Below are 17,514 nucleotides of genomic sequence, written 5' to 3' on the forward strand. Positions count from 1 at the left end.
AGGAGGTGAGAGGGGGGCAAATATAAATGCAGTGCTCAAATATCATCTGACAATGAAGAGGGTGATTTGTGGGCAAAACTATTTCACTCGTATCTTCCTTTTTCTCTCAAACTTTGATTTTGCAAGGAGTTTGCTTCGTGTGTACTCTTTTTAGGAGGAGGAACCTGTGATTTTTGTAATTTTGCCTCCATCAGAGTCATGATACCCTTCAAAGCCAGAACAAAAACTAACATAATAAACATTTTAGCAATGAGTAAGCCATTTAACAGTTACTTTAAAAGGTACAAGAATCTTATGTAGAAAGACACCACATACATTTTATTTTTTCTTCACTGTGCTATTATTATTTGAATCATCGTAAATCTTAAAGGTCACTAGCAAGATTAGCATTCAATATCACCAAACTCTAGTGCAACAAAGACCCTGCTCAAAAGGGGTCCGAAATGTCAAGTGATGAGAACAAGAAAAGGAATTAGAAGGAAAAAGGTGATGTGACTTGTCCCAGGGTTATGCAGTGAGCAGGCAGCAGACCGAGGAACAGACCTTGGGTCCTGTGGCTGAGAGCTGTGATTTTTCTTCCAGATTACACCGCCTCTTGGTTATCTTTTCTACTCAGATCTGTTTCTTCACCCTTTAGCTATTGTCACACTCAAAGCCAGCACTGTTTTAGACTGCAGTGGACTTGAGCCAGGAGGAAAGTGCCCTTTAGCTATCAAGTGTCAGATGGATATCTGAAGACTGGATGCTTTGGTTTAGCTTTAAATTCTTTTTTTTTCAGCAGTGCTAGGGTTTGGGTGTGCCACTTTGGACCGAATCCCTCATCATTTTGGTTTGGTTAATCATGGCTAAAATGACTCAGGCACATACGTGCAAATAGGAGTGGGACCCAACCAGTATGTGTCTCCCTCTGAATTTCTAGAACTTCTTGTTCTTGCTTGTTCCAATAATAACAAAGGAAGAGCCTTTCTTTGGTGGCATTTCTGCTGCTGTGAATCATAGAGAGGTATGTAACAACGAGAGGAAACTTTTCAAAGCTTACTGGCCCTGGAATGAGGCAAATGTTTATTTTAATCCAGCTTGCTTACATTTTCCCCTCTTTTACAATTCCATTTGTAAATGGGAATGCAAATTACTGGCATAATCTTAAACATGCAAAGAAGACAAGCTTTTAGAAACTGTATGGAATATACAACTCTTAATCTCTACCGAAGTGCAAAACATTAAACTCAATGAAATACTAGTATTTGGGCACTATCTGAAGGACAAAGGATGCTAAAAACATTACAAATGCACTAGCTTAATTTTTCAGTTTGTGATGGATTAGCTTTAACATGCATTTTAATTTGTAGTTGGATTTTATCAGCTGTAGACAAAGTTTGATAATCTCTTCTTATTTAATTAGCACAATCCTCTTAGGAGGGAGAAATGCACAGACAATAATAATTTACATTCTGTGACAATTTCATACTGACAACCTGAAATATCTTCTTTCTTTAAAACATACCTACATGTGGTTCCTTTAAACAGCTTTGTCCTACGTTCTCTGTTTGTAGTGCGTGCATGTGTGTATATGTAAGCGGGGAAAAAGAGGGCAAGCTTACACTATAAAGTGTTTCCTCTGCACAAAGAACCAAGAGAACGTGTAAATAGACTGTATAAATAACAGCCAGCTCCTTAGAAACCAAGGCACACTCCTATAGAGGCTCAGCTCCGTTAGGCTGTTTGAAATGTGAATCAACTCATGAACACTGAGGCTTTACTCTGGCTTTTTTTCTGCATGACTGAGGTCTGAATCTGGCCCTTTGTCTCCATGTAGAACTAAGCATTTGTTGTTGTTGTGGGGTTTGTTTGTTTGTTTGTTTTTGGTTTTTTCTGGAGACTTGAATCCATGGTTTGGGTCAGGGAGGCTGGTATTTTCTCCTGGTATTAAACTAAGAAACCTTCTTGTGTCTCTTAACATTTCACCTGATAGATCCATCCTTTTCACACTGACTCTGTTTTGGTTTGTGCTGTGCACAGGGGTCTTCGCACACAGGAATTAGGGGCTGCTCATGGAGGTCCATGGGACTGTCTTCATCAGGAGCTGTGGGAGGTGAGTCAACTCAGAACCAGTAACCTGTACATCTGTTTTGGAGTTAAGCCCATATCACCAGGTTCATAAGTTTAGCACAGGCTCCTAGAAACAAGAGCTGTTGTAGGGGAAGGGAATGCACTGAACCACCCAACTCTCTGCAGATCAGATGATCAGGCAGCCTGTTGTAGAGCTCCCCAACATCCCCAAAGTGTGCTGGAGAGCAGAAGAGATGCCCTGAGACGACTTCTCCATGCTAGCAAAATCTTGCCAAGGCAGGGGGCCATGAGCTGGTAGCTGTTCTGTCCCATTTGGCTCATCCGCACAGCTAACATAGCCATCTCTGCTGACCACAGTCAGGATTTACCCTTCCACTGGGAAGACCTCATTCAGCTTCATGGCATGTAAGGCCAGTAGGAGAAATACTGAGTTTGTTCTATATCACATATATATACACATATAACCATAGAAACCTGCCATAAATATTTTAGTGCATATTTTACACTGCAAGGTTTTTTAGGTCAGACTTTAAAAGGACTGAATATATTTTTCTCACTTATGCTTTCCTTTGACTCTGTTTTTAAAAATCAAAACCTTCCCCTCTGATTCCAGCAAGCCCTAATGGCAAATTAATGCTTTTGTAATAACTCAGGCTGTGCCTTTGGAAGGTATCAGAATACTCTTTTATTGCAGCCGTATCCAAAAAGGTCTCTGCGGTCCCCAGCCCTCTGTGATGCTGTTTTCCCATCCTTCCCTGCCAGTTTCCAGGCTGGGATGGATAAGTATCGCTACGTAATCACTAATGGCTGGAACAGCACTGTCAGAGGTATCATTTTCAGGCACAGTTTCAGTATGCTTGTTCTGACCTTTAGGTGCCCTGACATTTCTGTTGGTCTGTATCGCCTATAATCCCTTTTCAACTAAAACTCTCATCTATAGGGCTCCCTCTGAGTACCCCACAACCATTTTTGACAAATCCTGGAGTAACCAGCACTGAATGGGCCAGACTGTGCTCTCACCTGGTTTCCATGCTGCCCTGAGCATCAGGAACCTACTTGATTCGATCCTCTCTGGATGTATTGTTTTGGACATGAAAAATCCCAGAGCTGCCTTAAATAGCTGCAGTGTTTCAGATAGAGGCTATGTGGGAATAATCAAGACTTCAGTGATGCAAAGCAAGAGGGCTGCTACCCATGTTGATGAGACTGGTGGTGTTCCCTGTGGGGAGCTTGGCTCCTAATGATGTGTAAGAGTGGCTGCTGGACTGGGAAGAGGCTTGAGAGCAGCCGGTCTCAGACATGACTCCATCCTCTGCCTCGCAGCAGACTGCCCTGTTTGGTTGTGAGCTGCTATATTGGAAATATTGTGAAATGCACTTAGTTAATTAGCTAGTGAAGCCTGGTTCCCCTATATTGTCTGGTTCACACCGATAGCTCTACCTTCTGTTCCCCAAAATTTTAACTTTGAAGTAGCTTCTTTGAAAACTCATATTCTGTGTGCTTAGGCTCAGTGGACTAGGATCACGCTTCTTAAATTCCCTGCATCTCCTGATTATTCTTTTCAGAATAAATATATGCAGATATTGTTGCATTTCCTTGCTTAGTCTCAGCAGGCAACTTCACTTGAAAGTATCTTCAGGTAATTGCTACCCAGCCCTTCCCACAGCAGCTTTTCTGACACAGGACACAGCTTCTAGCATGACAATACCCAGATCAAAGAGCCCTCAAGTATTGTTTTATCTTTTGCACTAAGGCTGCATTGGGCCAACACATGAAGGAAGACTTTGCCCTGTGTTTGGAGACCTCAAAACAGCATAATTCAGCATTTGAAGCAGTGATTTATCACTGCTCATGGGTGACTCTGTGGCCAAGGGGAGGGTGTCCCTACAAGAATCTCAGCTGAATGGGATGAAGCTTAGAAGCGAGGATTGCAGTAAAATAGAAATGATAGTAAGTGTGCTCATTTTTATTCGAGGCAGAATAGAGTTTATTTACTTCTTGTACATACCAAACAAAAGAGTTTTTTTCCTTTTTTTTTTTTTTTTTTTTTTTAATCTCTGTTTTCTTGATTTCCTGGTTAGTGCAGGTTATTGGCAATATTGACTTGTTAAGACTACCTGGGCTGGTTTTAGGCAGGTTGTTGTTAGTTTACCTGTTTTGCTCCTGGCCATAGTAGGCAAAAGGAGTTAAGTGCCTTATTCTTAGAGGCGGTGTGAACCTGCATGCAAGCTAGATAGAAAACCCAAGGATCCCACTTATAGTAAATCACATCCTGTCATTGTCTATCAGTAAACATTATTATTATTAAAATGTTAAGACTATCGAGCAGTGTTTTGCAGTGCAAGCATTAGGAGGCACAGCTGAGCTTGTCTGACTTGATCTAGCAAAGGCAATGCATGCATACTAATGAATTGCCTTATTTGTCTCCCAATATATTTTAAAAGTTAAATTAATGTTCTTCTACCTGGTCTTTAATGAATACCTTACATCCTGCATTAGAAACTCATTCACTTTCCTAAACTATTGCCAGTACCACTTATGAGGAACAGTTAGAAATTTGCTGGTGCAGGAAACAGCACTCTTCAGAGCTGCAGATTACTTTGATAATGGGAATTCTTCCCTTTTCACACCTGTGCTTACAGCTAGCTGATGAGCTGTATTTGAAAGATTTCTGGAATAATTAAGATTTCAAACGAAAACAGTTGCACATCCCAGGTTTTTTTTTACCAACATGTATATAGGATGCTATGTCTTTTACTAGTGTAAACAAAGAGAATGATTAATGCTCACTTGACATTTAGGGGCTGTCTTAAATGCAGTGGTATCATTTCCTCCATATAGCAACTTTTCAAAGAGGCTTTCTATTTTACACAACAAAAACGGGGGTTTTGCATTGCCTTCCACACCCTGGCATCTCCCCAGGCTCTGTAACCCCCTTCCCCCAGCAGTCACAGCTGCCGCGCTCAGACACAGCTGCAGTAGGGCACTCAGGCTACACAGTTATTAATAAAAACTTCTCTTTTTGTGGGTGGTAAAATATAAGGAAACAACCCATGAGGACAGCTCAGGGGTCCATCAGATCTGCTCTGGCAGTGGCCATCAGCAGATGAAGCTGAGAGCCCTCCAGATGTGAGGTCCTGTAGCACATCTCCACCAAGAAGCTGCTCTTTTCTGTCGTTCTCAGGATCTTACCACGGTTATCATCCTTTTGATCTGGTTCAAACCACTGAGCTTTGCTTCATACTGTTGTTCCCTGTGTCTTGTGTCGTGAGAGCAGAAACACAGGAGGAAGGGCTGCAAGCAGTTTGGCCTCTGCGTTGGCTACTAAATGCTGGACTGCTTTACATGCACTGGTGCACCCCTGGGCTGTCAAATCCCAGCCATTGCCTAGATAAATACGGGATGCATGTTTTTAGCAGAGAAGTCTTGACCTGTCTGTCTTTTCCTTCACTTCCACACTCAGAAAATGAAGATAAGGATCCTCAATTCCCTCCTGAGAGAACAGTGAAAGGTGTTTATTTATGTGTGTCAAGTACTGGGAAACACAGAATGGGAAATGTTTATTTTAATGTTGCTCTGGAGGAAGGAAGCAAACTTGAGGTGGTGACAAGAGGGAAGTCTGGCTAATGAATGACAAAGTCCAGGTCCCTGTCAGTCACTGCTGCTCCATGGCAAGTTTTAGTGCTCTTTTATTTCATGTTTCAGTGATCTGAGCATTGCAAGCAGAGAGTAAGAGATGGCCCATGTCTCAGAAAGCTTTCAATTTACCTGAGCAAGAGGTAAAAGAGCCAAGGACCAAAAGGAGGCAGAGGCAGGCACAGGTGGAGCAGGATGTCCCCAGCACAAGGTGAGGGGCAAAGGCCACATCTCACAGTATCACAGTATGTTTGGGATTGGAAGGGACCTCAAAAGATCATCTAGTCCAATTCCCCTGCTGGAGCAGGAACGCCCAGGTGAGGTCACACAGGAACATGTCCAGGCGGGTTTTGAATGTCTCCAGAGAAGGAGACTCCACAACCCCCCTGGGCAGCCTGTTCCAGTGCTCTGTCACCCTTACTGAGAAGAAGTTTCTTCTCAAATTTAAGTGGAACCTCTTGTGTTCCAGTGTAGTAATTGACATCTCCTCTGCTTTTCCCCACTGCTCTGCATTGGACTGGGATCTTCCCCACAAACACATTGTGAGAATGAAGCAATGGCTGGAGATATGATGTAGGACAACCCTTGTCAATGCATCAAAGGTGATGCATAAAATGGACAACTATCTGCAACAGGGTGTAGCAAAACCCTACTGCACAGCTTGGATTTTTATCTAAAGATTTTTTTCTTTTGGATCACCAGAGCCCTTTAGTGCCAAGGAGAGTTTTTCACACAAATTTTAACTGGCACTATATCCAGTGGATAACTTCTTTGACTAATTTGGTTATTTAACATTTTCAAATTAAGTATAAATTTAGAAAAATAAAAGGTGAAGGAGAAAAAAAAATGGTTGCTTGTCTGATACCAGTTTTACAGTGTAATATTTCTGACAGTATGTGTAAGTTTCGCCGTGGACAAAAGATCTTGTGATTTATCAAGCCATTTATTAATTAGAAGATTATAGCAAGACTGCTTCCCAGTAGCGGAAAAAAAAAAAAAATAGACTTAATTATAAATGCTTTAAAAGGGTATAAGAAGATTCATAATCCAGCTCACCCTTTCTTCCTGCTTCAAGTTATCCACCAAAACATTGAAAATATGTTGAACTTTAAACTGCTAAATCCTCTTCAACAAAAAGGCCTTAAGCTTAGGTAGATGCTGTTATGCCCATTCTGAGTCAGGTCAGGTCTAAATGTATAAAAGGTAATTTCAGCATTAAAATCTGTCTGGGTCTTGGTTGCTCTCGTCCTCCTTTGCCAGACCTGAGTTACGTATCTTATGGAGGCCTTTGTGTTCCAGTGCCTGCAGAAGTTTTTTGCACATTCCCTGTGATGTCTCCTCCATGATTTACATTTCTTTGCTCTTTAAGGACCAGCTCCCTGCACTTAAAGCACTTTTAGAAGACTGCAGTTCCTGATACTTGTCCCTCCAACATCTTCACTTCTGTGAAACAAGAAAATCTGATTCTTATCTCTTGCTAAGAGTTTTGTTCCTATTTCCCATAGGATGGTGTCTGAGGCTTGTTTTGGTTTTTTTGTCAGCTTAATAGCCACGAGCTCTCTCCTTGCGCTTGATGATCCCTTTGATCTTCTTCACTCATTGCTCGGCACAGTGCCATAAAGATGTCACTACCTTTAATCTTTTTTTGCCATTGATCAGTAATATTCCTGTCCGCTGCTCCTCTGTGATTCCTTTGCTGAAATTGCCACTACATCCCCTCTATGTTTTCATGGAGGAAGTGTCATGAAATGGGTAGTACTTAAGATCACACTTCTTGGAATGAGTAAAAAGTTTGAGGAGGAAGGTTAGGATCAGGAACAGCACGTTTATCGGATGGTTTACGTATTTGTACTGTAGTATTTTTTTCTACGTAGGGAAAAATATTTACATTTAATCCCTGTTCCTGGTCTTTTGAGCTGTCTCTGCCGCCTTTCTCTTTAAGGCATGAGGAAGGAATTCTATAAACTCTGAGTTGCCACTTCTAGCATCTCTCAAAGGTTTGTGGATGGAAGGTAAATATGATATTACTAAGAGCCAATTGTGACAAATTCAACTCAAGGTCTGAGAACACCTAGTGTTGCTTCCACTTCTTGAAGTAGGTTGTTGCCAAGACTAGATTAGCTGATGGTGTCACTGATGGTAACAGGGGATGCAAAGTAAAAACTACCCTTCTTTCTGCAGTTATGTTGCCTAACAACAATAGTAATAATTAAAAAAAGTACACTGTGAAGAAAGTGAGGCCAGCATGACTCAGAGATTCACAAAGGTGGTAGGCACTAGGTCAAGAAGAAATCTTTTGCGTATGTTAGTTATTCTGGATATAATTACACTTCACTGCGAATGTGCTTCACTTGCCACATTTTGTATATAGATTTTTAATCAGCTAGGTTGTGAGGTGAGGGAGGAAGGAGACAGGGTTGGTTTTACCCATTGTACGTATCAGGAGTCTTTGCAAAACTGTGATTCAAATATGAGTCAGAATTTAGAGTGCTCCAAGGAATGAATGACAATTACAGACTTTTATGAAACTCAGATTGTAATGTATCAGTGGGACAAATTACTATGTTAATCTGTTAGCCATATAAAAAGGCCAGAGTTTGGGGTGGTAGATTCATCTCACACTTCATTACAAAGGTGTTCTGCTTTCTCATAGACAAGGAGATGGAAAGGGGGGTGGAGGTCTCCAAGACCCCATTTTTTCTAAGCCCTCTGAGATTCAAGGTGGCTGTGTTGGCTGGGGGAGGTCAAATGAGCTTTGTTTGATGTTTTTTTGGTTTTGGTAGTGCCATTTCCACCTACTACGGTTGAAGGTAGTGCCATCTGACTAGCTTATCTTCTTTCTTAGTTTATTAAATAAATTGAATAACTTTCTGCCTGTTTGAATTCTAAGCAAGCAAGAGCTGCTTCACTTACGTGACTGAAGGTCTTGCTTTCCTAGAGGAAGGAGTCCTTTCCTCACAGCCCTGAGTTCAGACTTATTTTATAAACAGAAGTCAGACTGAGTTCCTCTAATAGACCAGAGTCTGACAGTGCTGAAGTGTGATGTATAGCGGAATGTCACCTGTACAGAGAGAAATTCTCCTCTTCACTTCACTTATTTATACCTTGTACTTGCGAGTTATTGTGTATTTTCCTAACCAAGGTCTTGATTGCCTGAGAAAAGTGTAATAGGCATAAGGGAAAATTCCCACCTGGCTTCAACCTGGAATGTGGCTGTTTTGAAACATCCACCCAGGCTGTGTACAGGAGAACTGAACATAGGGCTTAATTCACTACATAAATTCACCTCTTAATGTCACGTGCTGCAATTCTGCAAAGCCGTGAAGCCACCTCGCTTCACTATCAGACCTAACAGCCCCTCCTGAGGTCGCAGGCTCCGTACCACAGACACCGGTCATGCACCATTCTGGAGGCAGAGGTGGTGCAGGATCAGTTCTAGACTTCCAGATGTTCCTTAGTCTGGGGAAAATTGTGGGGTTTAAGGGAGCTGGAGATCCCACCTGGGACCGAAAGACTACAGTCACAAATTTATGGGCTAAGTCCAGGCTGTCAGAGGTTCTGCCAGTCCATCTGCAGCCCCATTTTGTGGCTGTCAGTCCCATAGGGACCTGCTGTGCTCCCCAGCCCCTGGCAGGATCCCCTCTGCAGGCAAGAGTGCGATCAGCTGTTTCACAGAGCCGGAGGCTTCACTTTTAGCATCATTTGCTGTTTCTTGAATTATTTATTGCAATTATGCTGCTGATCCGCAGAAGCATTGCTGTCGTGCATCATATCCAGATGTCTGCAAACGCACTCCCAGGGCCAGATCCTAATTTTAGCTGCTTCTGTAAAATATTCTCCTCTGGACTGAGGCCCTATTTCTGTTCCTGTTGAACTCTACAGCTAAGCAGACTGCTGGCTTGTGGTCTAAATACTGTTCCTCTCAAAGAAAGGGACCAGTGAGGGGCCCAGATTTTAACTGTGGTTTATGATAATAAGACGGGCATCCTCAGCGTCATCTAAAAGTACATTTGGAAGCATTGAGACCTCTTGTATGGTCAAGAAGCAGAGAGCTGGAACCAGGATAGAGTAAGGGTCAAGATCATTTGCACCAGGACAGTGCAAATCCTTCCCCTGTGCATGGCAAACCCCAAGGCTGCAAATCCCAATCGAGCCTTTGGGAGCTGCAAATGGGGTCTGGAGCTTTAGCAAAGTCAGAGTAGTGATATTAATAAAAACTAACCTGTCATCAGGACATAGTGTAATCCAACGTGTGATTTCTCATCTAAATGAATAACTAAGCATTTGTAATAAGATGCATCTATTTAACAACAAACATAAGTTATTTATCAGGAACTTGGTGTCAGGATTGCTTTTGCTTTGTTTAATGACACGTCAGGCCAGCCTGGGGGATGGAGCTGACTTCCATTACCTGAAAGCAGCTCCCCAGGGAAAATGAGCACCCAACATACACCAGAGTTAGGGCTTTATTTATTTGGGCAGTGCTGAGATGCTCATATACTGGTTTTGTTAAGGTTTTTAGGCTGAAGGTTATTTCCCTGTTCTTCTGATCATTTGACTCATAGGCCAGCCTGAACAGTGGGTAGGAAAGGAGTAAATATCAGAAAATCCACAAAATGTGTGAGATAGGGAACTAGTCCTGCTTCTTCTTAGACTCTTATTTGCTTACCGAATCAAGCAACTGATGTGTTATGAAGCTGTGCATGTCAGAGCACACCAGGTTGCCCCAGCATGAGGGAGTTTTTGCAGTGGCCTCACATCTCTTTTTGTTGCTGACATTATTATTATTGACACCAGTAGTAATTTTATGTGCACACCACCTCCTGGCTGAGCATCTGGGGCACAGTGCAATGTCTTTTCAGGGTGATGCAAGAAGCTTAACAACACGGGATTCAAATCTACGCTGCTTGTAAAAGGTAGAATTATTGTATGGTGTGTTTATTAATAATAAAAGTTATGGTGAGTAGATTTCTGGCTCAACTGCTGTGAGAAACGGGATGGTTCCAACATCTCTCAGTGGACCTTCCCATCCCAGACAGCAATACCCTAATTAACTTTTGTCAAGTGGTTCATTGAATTTAGTAAAATGGAGCAATCCAGAGGTGCCTACAGATCTGTCAGCTGCTACCTGAAAAATGACTTTCTATTCCCTATTTCTACTCCCTACAAGGAAGAAAACACTTGGTAACTATCGGTTTTCTAAATGTGGTGCGTCCTGGGACAACAGATGCACAGAGACTGAAGGGACACTTGGGGGAATGGAGCAAAACCCCAAACTGTCTGGATTTATAAATGAAAGAAACAGAAGGGAGGAAGAAAAAAAGGAAAATCTTCCCCAGATTGCATGGCTCAGAAAGGAACATTTATGCAGAAGGTGGTAATGGCATTTCTCTTAAGATAGAAAATAATGACAATCTACTGGGACTGAAATATTTAGTGTCCTTTTGAAGAAGCGCTAAAAAGCAGCAGTGCAGCTTTCCTGGAGTCTGCACGCATGTGTAAAATCAAAAGCCTGAATCATAAATTCTTATCTCCCTCATCTTTCTCCCAAATTCATAGATTTTAATATAAGAAGAGACTATTAAGATCATTTTTTCTGATTTGGAGCAGTATCTGAAGGGAGCTTATTTCCATACAAGGGTCCTGCTGTACCTTTCCCATCCCTATGGTTTACTCCCCACACTTGGATTTTACATTTTTCTGGGGTCTCACAGCCCGCTGCACTGTTTGATGGCACTGCTGTTATTCCCATTGCGGTTTGCCTGCATACACCAAATTGCAAGACTGTCACCTTTAATTACAAGCTTGTTGGGACAGGAGCCATGTCTCCTGTTCCACGAACTGCCTAGCACATTTTTAGTGGAATAATGATAATAATCACGTTTCTGAAACATGTTCTCCAGGCATAAAATTGCTTTGGTGCCTGAAGTAGGTCTGAGGTGCTTCAGTCCACCCTTTAGACCTTGAAGACCCTACAAGAAACCTGGGGGTAGTTTTAAAGCTTAAAGGTGCTGGAAACACTCAATACTTATCCAACACCAAACCCACATCTGGAAGCAGAAACTTGGCTTTTCTCTGCTGAGACTCAATCCCATAAATGTCCTCAGAACCTCCCTTTTTGTGTCCAAATGCACCCCAGCATCTGTTATTCCTTCTCTTCACTGCATTTCTATATGCTTTTCTATAATGCAATACCTTTCCTGTATGAAAAACATAAGATTTTTAGCTCCCCACTGTCTGAACCGCAAATCTTCTGTTTTCCAGGGAAGAGCGAGGTCTCCATCAGCCTTGTTTCCATGCAGTGGAAGCCTTCTACCTCTTTGCACACAAACACATTTTTGATATTGGTAGTTTTCTAGCTGTTTATGCATGCCTATATATATATATATATATGTTTAAAAAAATCTACATTTCTTTATATCTATGTGAATACAAAAAAAAGAATTGTAGATTCCTTTGAACTCTCAATCTTGTTATTGGTTCCTCAAAATGCAGCCCTAATAGCATATGTAAAACTGCACAATTTTACAGTACTGAATACTTTTGACTTAATTTCAGGTGGAGAATCTGCACGATGATGTGCAAGTTCATGAGATCATAAAATCTGCCTTCTAAAATTGTGCCAGACAATGAAACTACCAACTACTCCTTTCACGTATGCAAGTATTATAATTATGGGGTTTGCAAGATAAATTTGACCATAAATGCTTGCTTACATTTTAAATGTAAAGACATGCAAATATTAATTGCATGGTATTTAAAGATAGTTAATTTCTTAATTTACAGACTCAAGGCATAGATTTGAAAGTCCTGCTTTTGAGGCTGCCTAACAATTTAAGCTGCTGTTGGCATAATGTATTTTTGCTATGTATTGTATTTTCTGGTGATAACATAGTAGGCATAAATTTGATCCACTGTAAATGTAAGACTGAAGATAGAATTTAAAGTTGTTGGCTGCTCAGGAGGCTGCACGTGGTATTTTATTGTTGCACGATATTTGACATAAAACTTAGAACAAGTCTTTTTGACTGTAGATGCTTTTTTGTTTAAGTGTTTGAACAGTATTTCAAGAATCATTGTTAATTTTTGAACTATATTGCCTCGTGGAATCATAATATTAATTTATACAAACTGTAAACCTGTGTAATTTCCAAATTTGCAATTCACCATTCAGCTCTGCCTGAATAAATCTTACAGTTTTTAAATGTGAAAATGCTCTTTGCTGACAGTGCTCCACTGCAACTTCTTGTTTAATGTGGTTATTTCTCAGGGTGGATTTTTTCTCCTGCAATAACTGTTTCTAATTGAATGTGATTTGCTGCCGCTCTGTTTTGCACAGGAGCAGCTGCCCATCAATATGACTTTAAATTTTTCATTGGTGATCTGTACAAGGAGCCTGCATTTGACTTCTCAGCGCAACAGAGGTGTGAGGATTTGTGCCCCCCTGAATCATGCGGTGACATCAATGTGATCCCGCTCAGATGTGTGAAGATGACTGTCCCATGTGGTCTTCACCATCATCGGAGTCGAATCCCTTGGAGCTCAGAAAGTTTCTGCCTTTTGAAGCTGTGAGTTCCCTGTCCTTCTCTGTCCATATTTGATATATTTGTGTGAGCTGGCCACAGTTTGTTGCCACAAATGAAAGACTTCCTATTTTACATAGCCTTTCTTCAGATGATCCCAAAGCTGTTTAGGTGCCCTCAAGTATGCAGGAATTTATGCACCTTGGTGTCATAGTGCAGATCACCTCCCCGCACAGACATTGCCATTGTCAGCTCTAAGTTCAGCCAAATCACATTTGTCTAATGCTACGAATATGAGCCTGAGGGAAGGAACAAAGGCTCTGGAGGGGCTTTGTCAGCCCCTGCTCCCTCTGCAAGGATGGGCAATGCAGCACCTCTTGTGTCTCCTGTGGAGAAGCTGCTGCTCTGCTCTGCTGGGTGTTGGCTGTTCTATCTGTGGTACAAAGCTGGGATCAGTGGAGGAAAAGTACTAATGCTGTGTTATTAAAGCAAACTGCTGATTTTGCCCTTCACCCCACAGAACTGAAATTCTTTATGGGGAGAATGCTCAGCAGGTTTTTGGAGGTGCTCACAATCTGTTTGGTCTCTTGGGATGTGACTTTTGTCACCCTTGGACCTTCAAACCCCCCACCAGCCCCACAGTGCTGCCAGACCAAGAAGGTTTGAACTGCTCAGCTTCCAAAATTCACCTTTCTTTCATCCTTTGCTTTGTGGGATGTTCTCATGTCAATATTTTGGAAAGCTGCAGCATTATCCCTGTGCTGCCAGCAGCCTCTGTGCCTGTGGTATGTAAATTTGTTGTCACCAGAATTGTTTCTACATGAAGTTGTGGCTCAGGCCTATTATCATTATTTAATGTTACTTTTGCAGCAGCATAATAGTAAGCTTTTTATAAAATATATTATCATTCTGAACTTTGTTGTTAGCAAGACAAAGCAGAAATAACAGTATTCTGGGTTCAGCCATCGATATACAGGGTATATCATCAATCAAATCCATAAAGCTTTTAAGCTGTCTTGTTTTAAATTAAGGTTTACAATGCATTACAATGGGACATTTAAAACTGTGTACACGTTTTATCAGCTCCTTGTGACTCCATAAATGCTTTCTGATTAGTAGGTCTAAGCACAGAAGACTTGATTCAAAGCTGACTTTTACAATTAAATCCATTTATTTTGAAAGACGTTACCTCTATTGTATGGGGGGACTCAGGGCACCATTTTCATTTCTCGTCGAAGGCAAAATTAAATTGGAACCAAATTGACATTCACTGAAATCTAACAGGACTTGGTAAAACTATTGAATGAAAAGCTTTACATTATATGAAGACTCTGGGCAGGATGCGGAATTGTGGTTGTAAAAAGTGACAATATTTGTAAGTGAATGCATATCAAGTGAACATGCCACCGGTGCTTACGTGACTTATTGTCATGTCTGCACAATGTTAAATGCCATTTGGGTACATCAGGGGGACATTAATGTGCTGTAAAGATCTCACTATCATATTCACAACACAGAAAAGGATGGAAAGGGAAACAGATGTTAAACAACTTGTCTGCAGTCAGACAGCCATTCAGCAGGAGAACTGTGATTGTAACCAAGTCCCTTCATTTACAGTCTGGTGATCTGAAAGCAACCAGCTGAAATCCCAGTTCTTCTCTTTATCATAGCTGAGAGCCCTTGCTGACAACCATGTAAGAGAAACCCTGATTAATATGTAAGAGTAGATATGTCATTGTTGGTGGCAGGAGAGGCTTCATCTGCAGTGGGATAAGGTCCCACCTAATCCTGCTCCCACACTGTTAAGCATCTGCTCTGGAGCTCAGTGTTAAACATGGAAGGAGGCAGGTTTATGTAAGAAAACACTGGTTTCCAGCCCTAGGCTTCTCCAGTAAACCTGCCATGAAGGCATTCCACCTGCAATGTTTGGTGATCTACGTAAAGACAAAGAATAGAGAGATTAATTGGGACATAGGGGCTGTAGATGGAAACATACGTGGCATGGAAATTCAATTTGGTGCTTGAAAACTGCTTTCTTCTTCCCTTCTCCATTTAGAAATTGGACACTTCTTGGCAATCCCTCTTTGGGATTCAGCAGAAGGATTGCAGATAAACATGAGTGGAGGAGTAAAGAAGAATATGCAGAGGAGTGAGGATGAAAAGTCTCAACATGGAAAAGTAGAGCATACACGGACAGGTGAGGTGAGCAAAGACCTGATGGGAATGGAGCAGATCAGCAGTTTCAGGTTGGGTCATAACTGTATTGCCCAGTGTGACTGCTCTCCGAAATCTTAGTTGACACTCTTAGAATAAAAAGAATAAGCTTCTAAATTTCAAATTCAATCCACAGTATATTAAAGGTTATTTGAGTCATGCCCACAATCTGTGCAATGGCAGGAGAAATCAGAGACATAGATCAAAAGCTCAGATCAAACCCAAATATTCTCTTCACAACCTTATTAAAGGTGGCGGTCAAGGCAGGAGCTGGCTTTTAACTGTAACTATACAAGACTGACAACTAAATGAACGGGAAATGAAAAGCCAGTTTAATTGTTGCCTGTTGTTATTGTCACAATGACCAGCTAATTAAATATTTATTGTTTACTGGTTTCAAGCATACATTTGGCATGTTGGGATACTGTGTAATCAGTAGATCATACATTTCCCCAGAACAAAATAGTAGCCTCACAAAAGCCTGTTGTGAGGATTAGCTGGCTAATGGGCTTGACTCACCCCCGCGAGCACTGAGGGTGCAATTTGCAATTGCGGTTCCGAGTTCCCAGCTGGAAGTGCTTCATGCTCCCATAGCATCTCCCAGCGGGGGGGACAAAGCTCTGTGCCTCTAGCCTGGGCTCTCTCGGAGCCCTGCCAGCAAAAGCTGCCCAGGAGAAGCAGTGATTTAGTACAGCTGGCTCTGTCCTCCGTTGCCTTTGCTGCCCTCGCCTCCTGTCTGGCCATGTCTAACTTCTGCACTTTGACAGCTCGTTGACTGCCCTGAGGAATGAGGCTGTGCTCCGCTCCCCTTCCTAAAGGGAGGCTTCCCAGCAAGCAGGGATGTCAGAGACTCCAGAATCATAGAATAAGGATGCTTTCTGTGTGGGCCACAAACTATTGGGTTTTTTCCATCAGCCGGAAAAAGAGAGATCCTACAGGATCTCACACTCCTGCCACATCTTAGATGAATGGTGGCCCTTTAGGGTACGAACGGTGACATGTAAGAAATTAGGATAATGCAAAAACCCGCAAAGATGTACAAATTCCTAAGATGTTCCTTGTGCTTGCAGCTGCAACTGCAGCTTTCCAGGAATGGTATTTTAGGGTGAGGGAGAAAGAACATCCGCACCATGCCATGGTCCAAATGGATGGCAGCAGTTGGGTATCGGGACCTGAGAGATGCTCCTGTGAAGCCCCTCAATGGACACAATGCTGTCAGCTGCTCTAAGGAGGGGGAAATCACACTCACAGATTGCACAGCAAAAAAATCTTCGTGTCGAGACTCTCAAAAGAGGCTTTTTTTTCTCATTTCCACCCTTAGGTGACAAGGCTGGGTCTCAGCAGACTGTCAGCATCACTTGCACCTGCCTAACAGCGAGGAGGGAAGAGGCAGCAGGGCAAAGGGAGAGCCAGACCACGCGCTCTCCGCTGGCAAATGTTGCAGGGGAAGATTGCCAAGCTGCGTGTGAGCAAGGCTTGGGAATGCTCACGGGCCTGGAGACATCTTTATTAGGAAGGAGGAGAATCCAGGCCAGCAAAGCTAGAAGGAAAGAGAGAAAGTCTGGAAAAAAAGAAAAAAAGTCAAGACTGGGCTCATTGCAGGGAGTTTCATGCAGAACTATCCTACTAACAATCAGGCCTTTTTAGTAACAAAATAAAAAGCAAAATAAGGCAAAAGCTAGCATTTGCAATTTCTCAATTAAAATGTAATTTACACCCTGTGCTGTCTCACAGATAAAAGCATGCTTTGTTCACCCAAGTGTGAAACAATATTTACAGAAACATTTTGTGGCTTAATGTGCTGCTCTGACGTTACAGATGTCTGCACGTGGATGGACACACGTGCTGGCTCTGGCCAAAGGCAGCTCCGCGTCCACAGCTCCAGGTTGGTGTCTGGGGGCCATTAGGAGTGGAATTTCTCCAGAGCTGAGCTGGCCCTTTGTGGCCAAGGAATAAAACCAGACTGCTATGACGTGCAAACCAGCCAAACCTGTGCTAGCTGAGTAGGCTAAGACCTTCCCCAGGACCCTTCCCTTCCTACAGCAGCTTCTGGGCCTCGGCAGAACGTGTT

General features: G+C 42.2%; 1 protein-coding gene across 10 annotated transcripts in view; it reads left to right on the forward strand.

The window, feature by feature from the left end:
• The window catches only part of LOC309444520 (uncharacterized protein), a 107,997-nt gene that overhangs the window by 46,967 nt on the left and 43,516 nt on the right, over window positions 1–17,514 (forward strand). For 7 of the 10 annotated variants that reach the window (XR_014185062.1, XR_014185063.1, XR_014185064.1 and 4 more), the window contains one exon: window positions 13,046–13,274. Coding sequence is in view for 5 of the 10 variants with exons in the window: in XM_082062398.1 (XP_081918524.1) it covers window positions 13,046–13,274 (229 nt within the window). In the remaining 5 variants the exon portion in view is untranslated. Of the gene's footprint in view, window positions 1–13,045; window positions 13,275–15,285; window positions 15,432–16,764; window positions 17,065–17,514 lie in introns of those variants that run through there. The other 3 variants (XM_082062397.1, XM_082062401.1, XR_014185066.1) reach the window with 3 other exon arrangements.

The sequence above is a fragment of the Streptopelia decaocto genome, assembly GCF_964273445.1.
Source record: "Streptopelia decaocto genome assembly, chromosome: 11".
NCBI lineage: Eukaryota > Metazoa > Chordata > Aves > Columbiformes > Columbidae > Streptopelia > Streptopelia decaocto.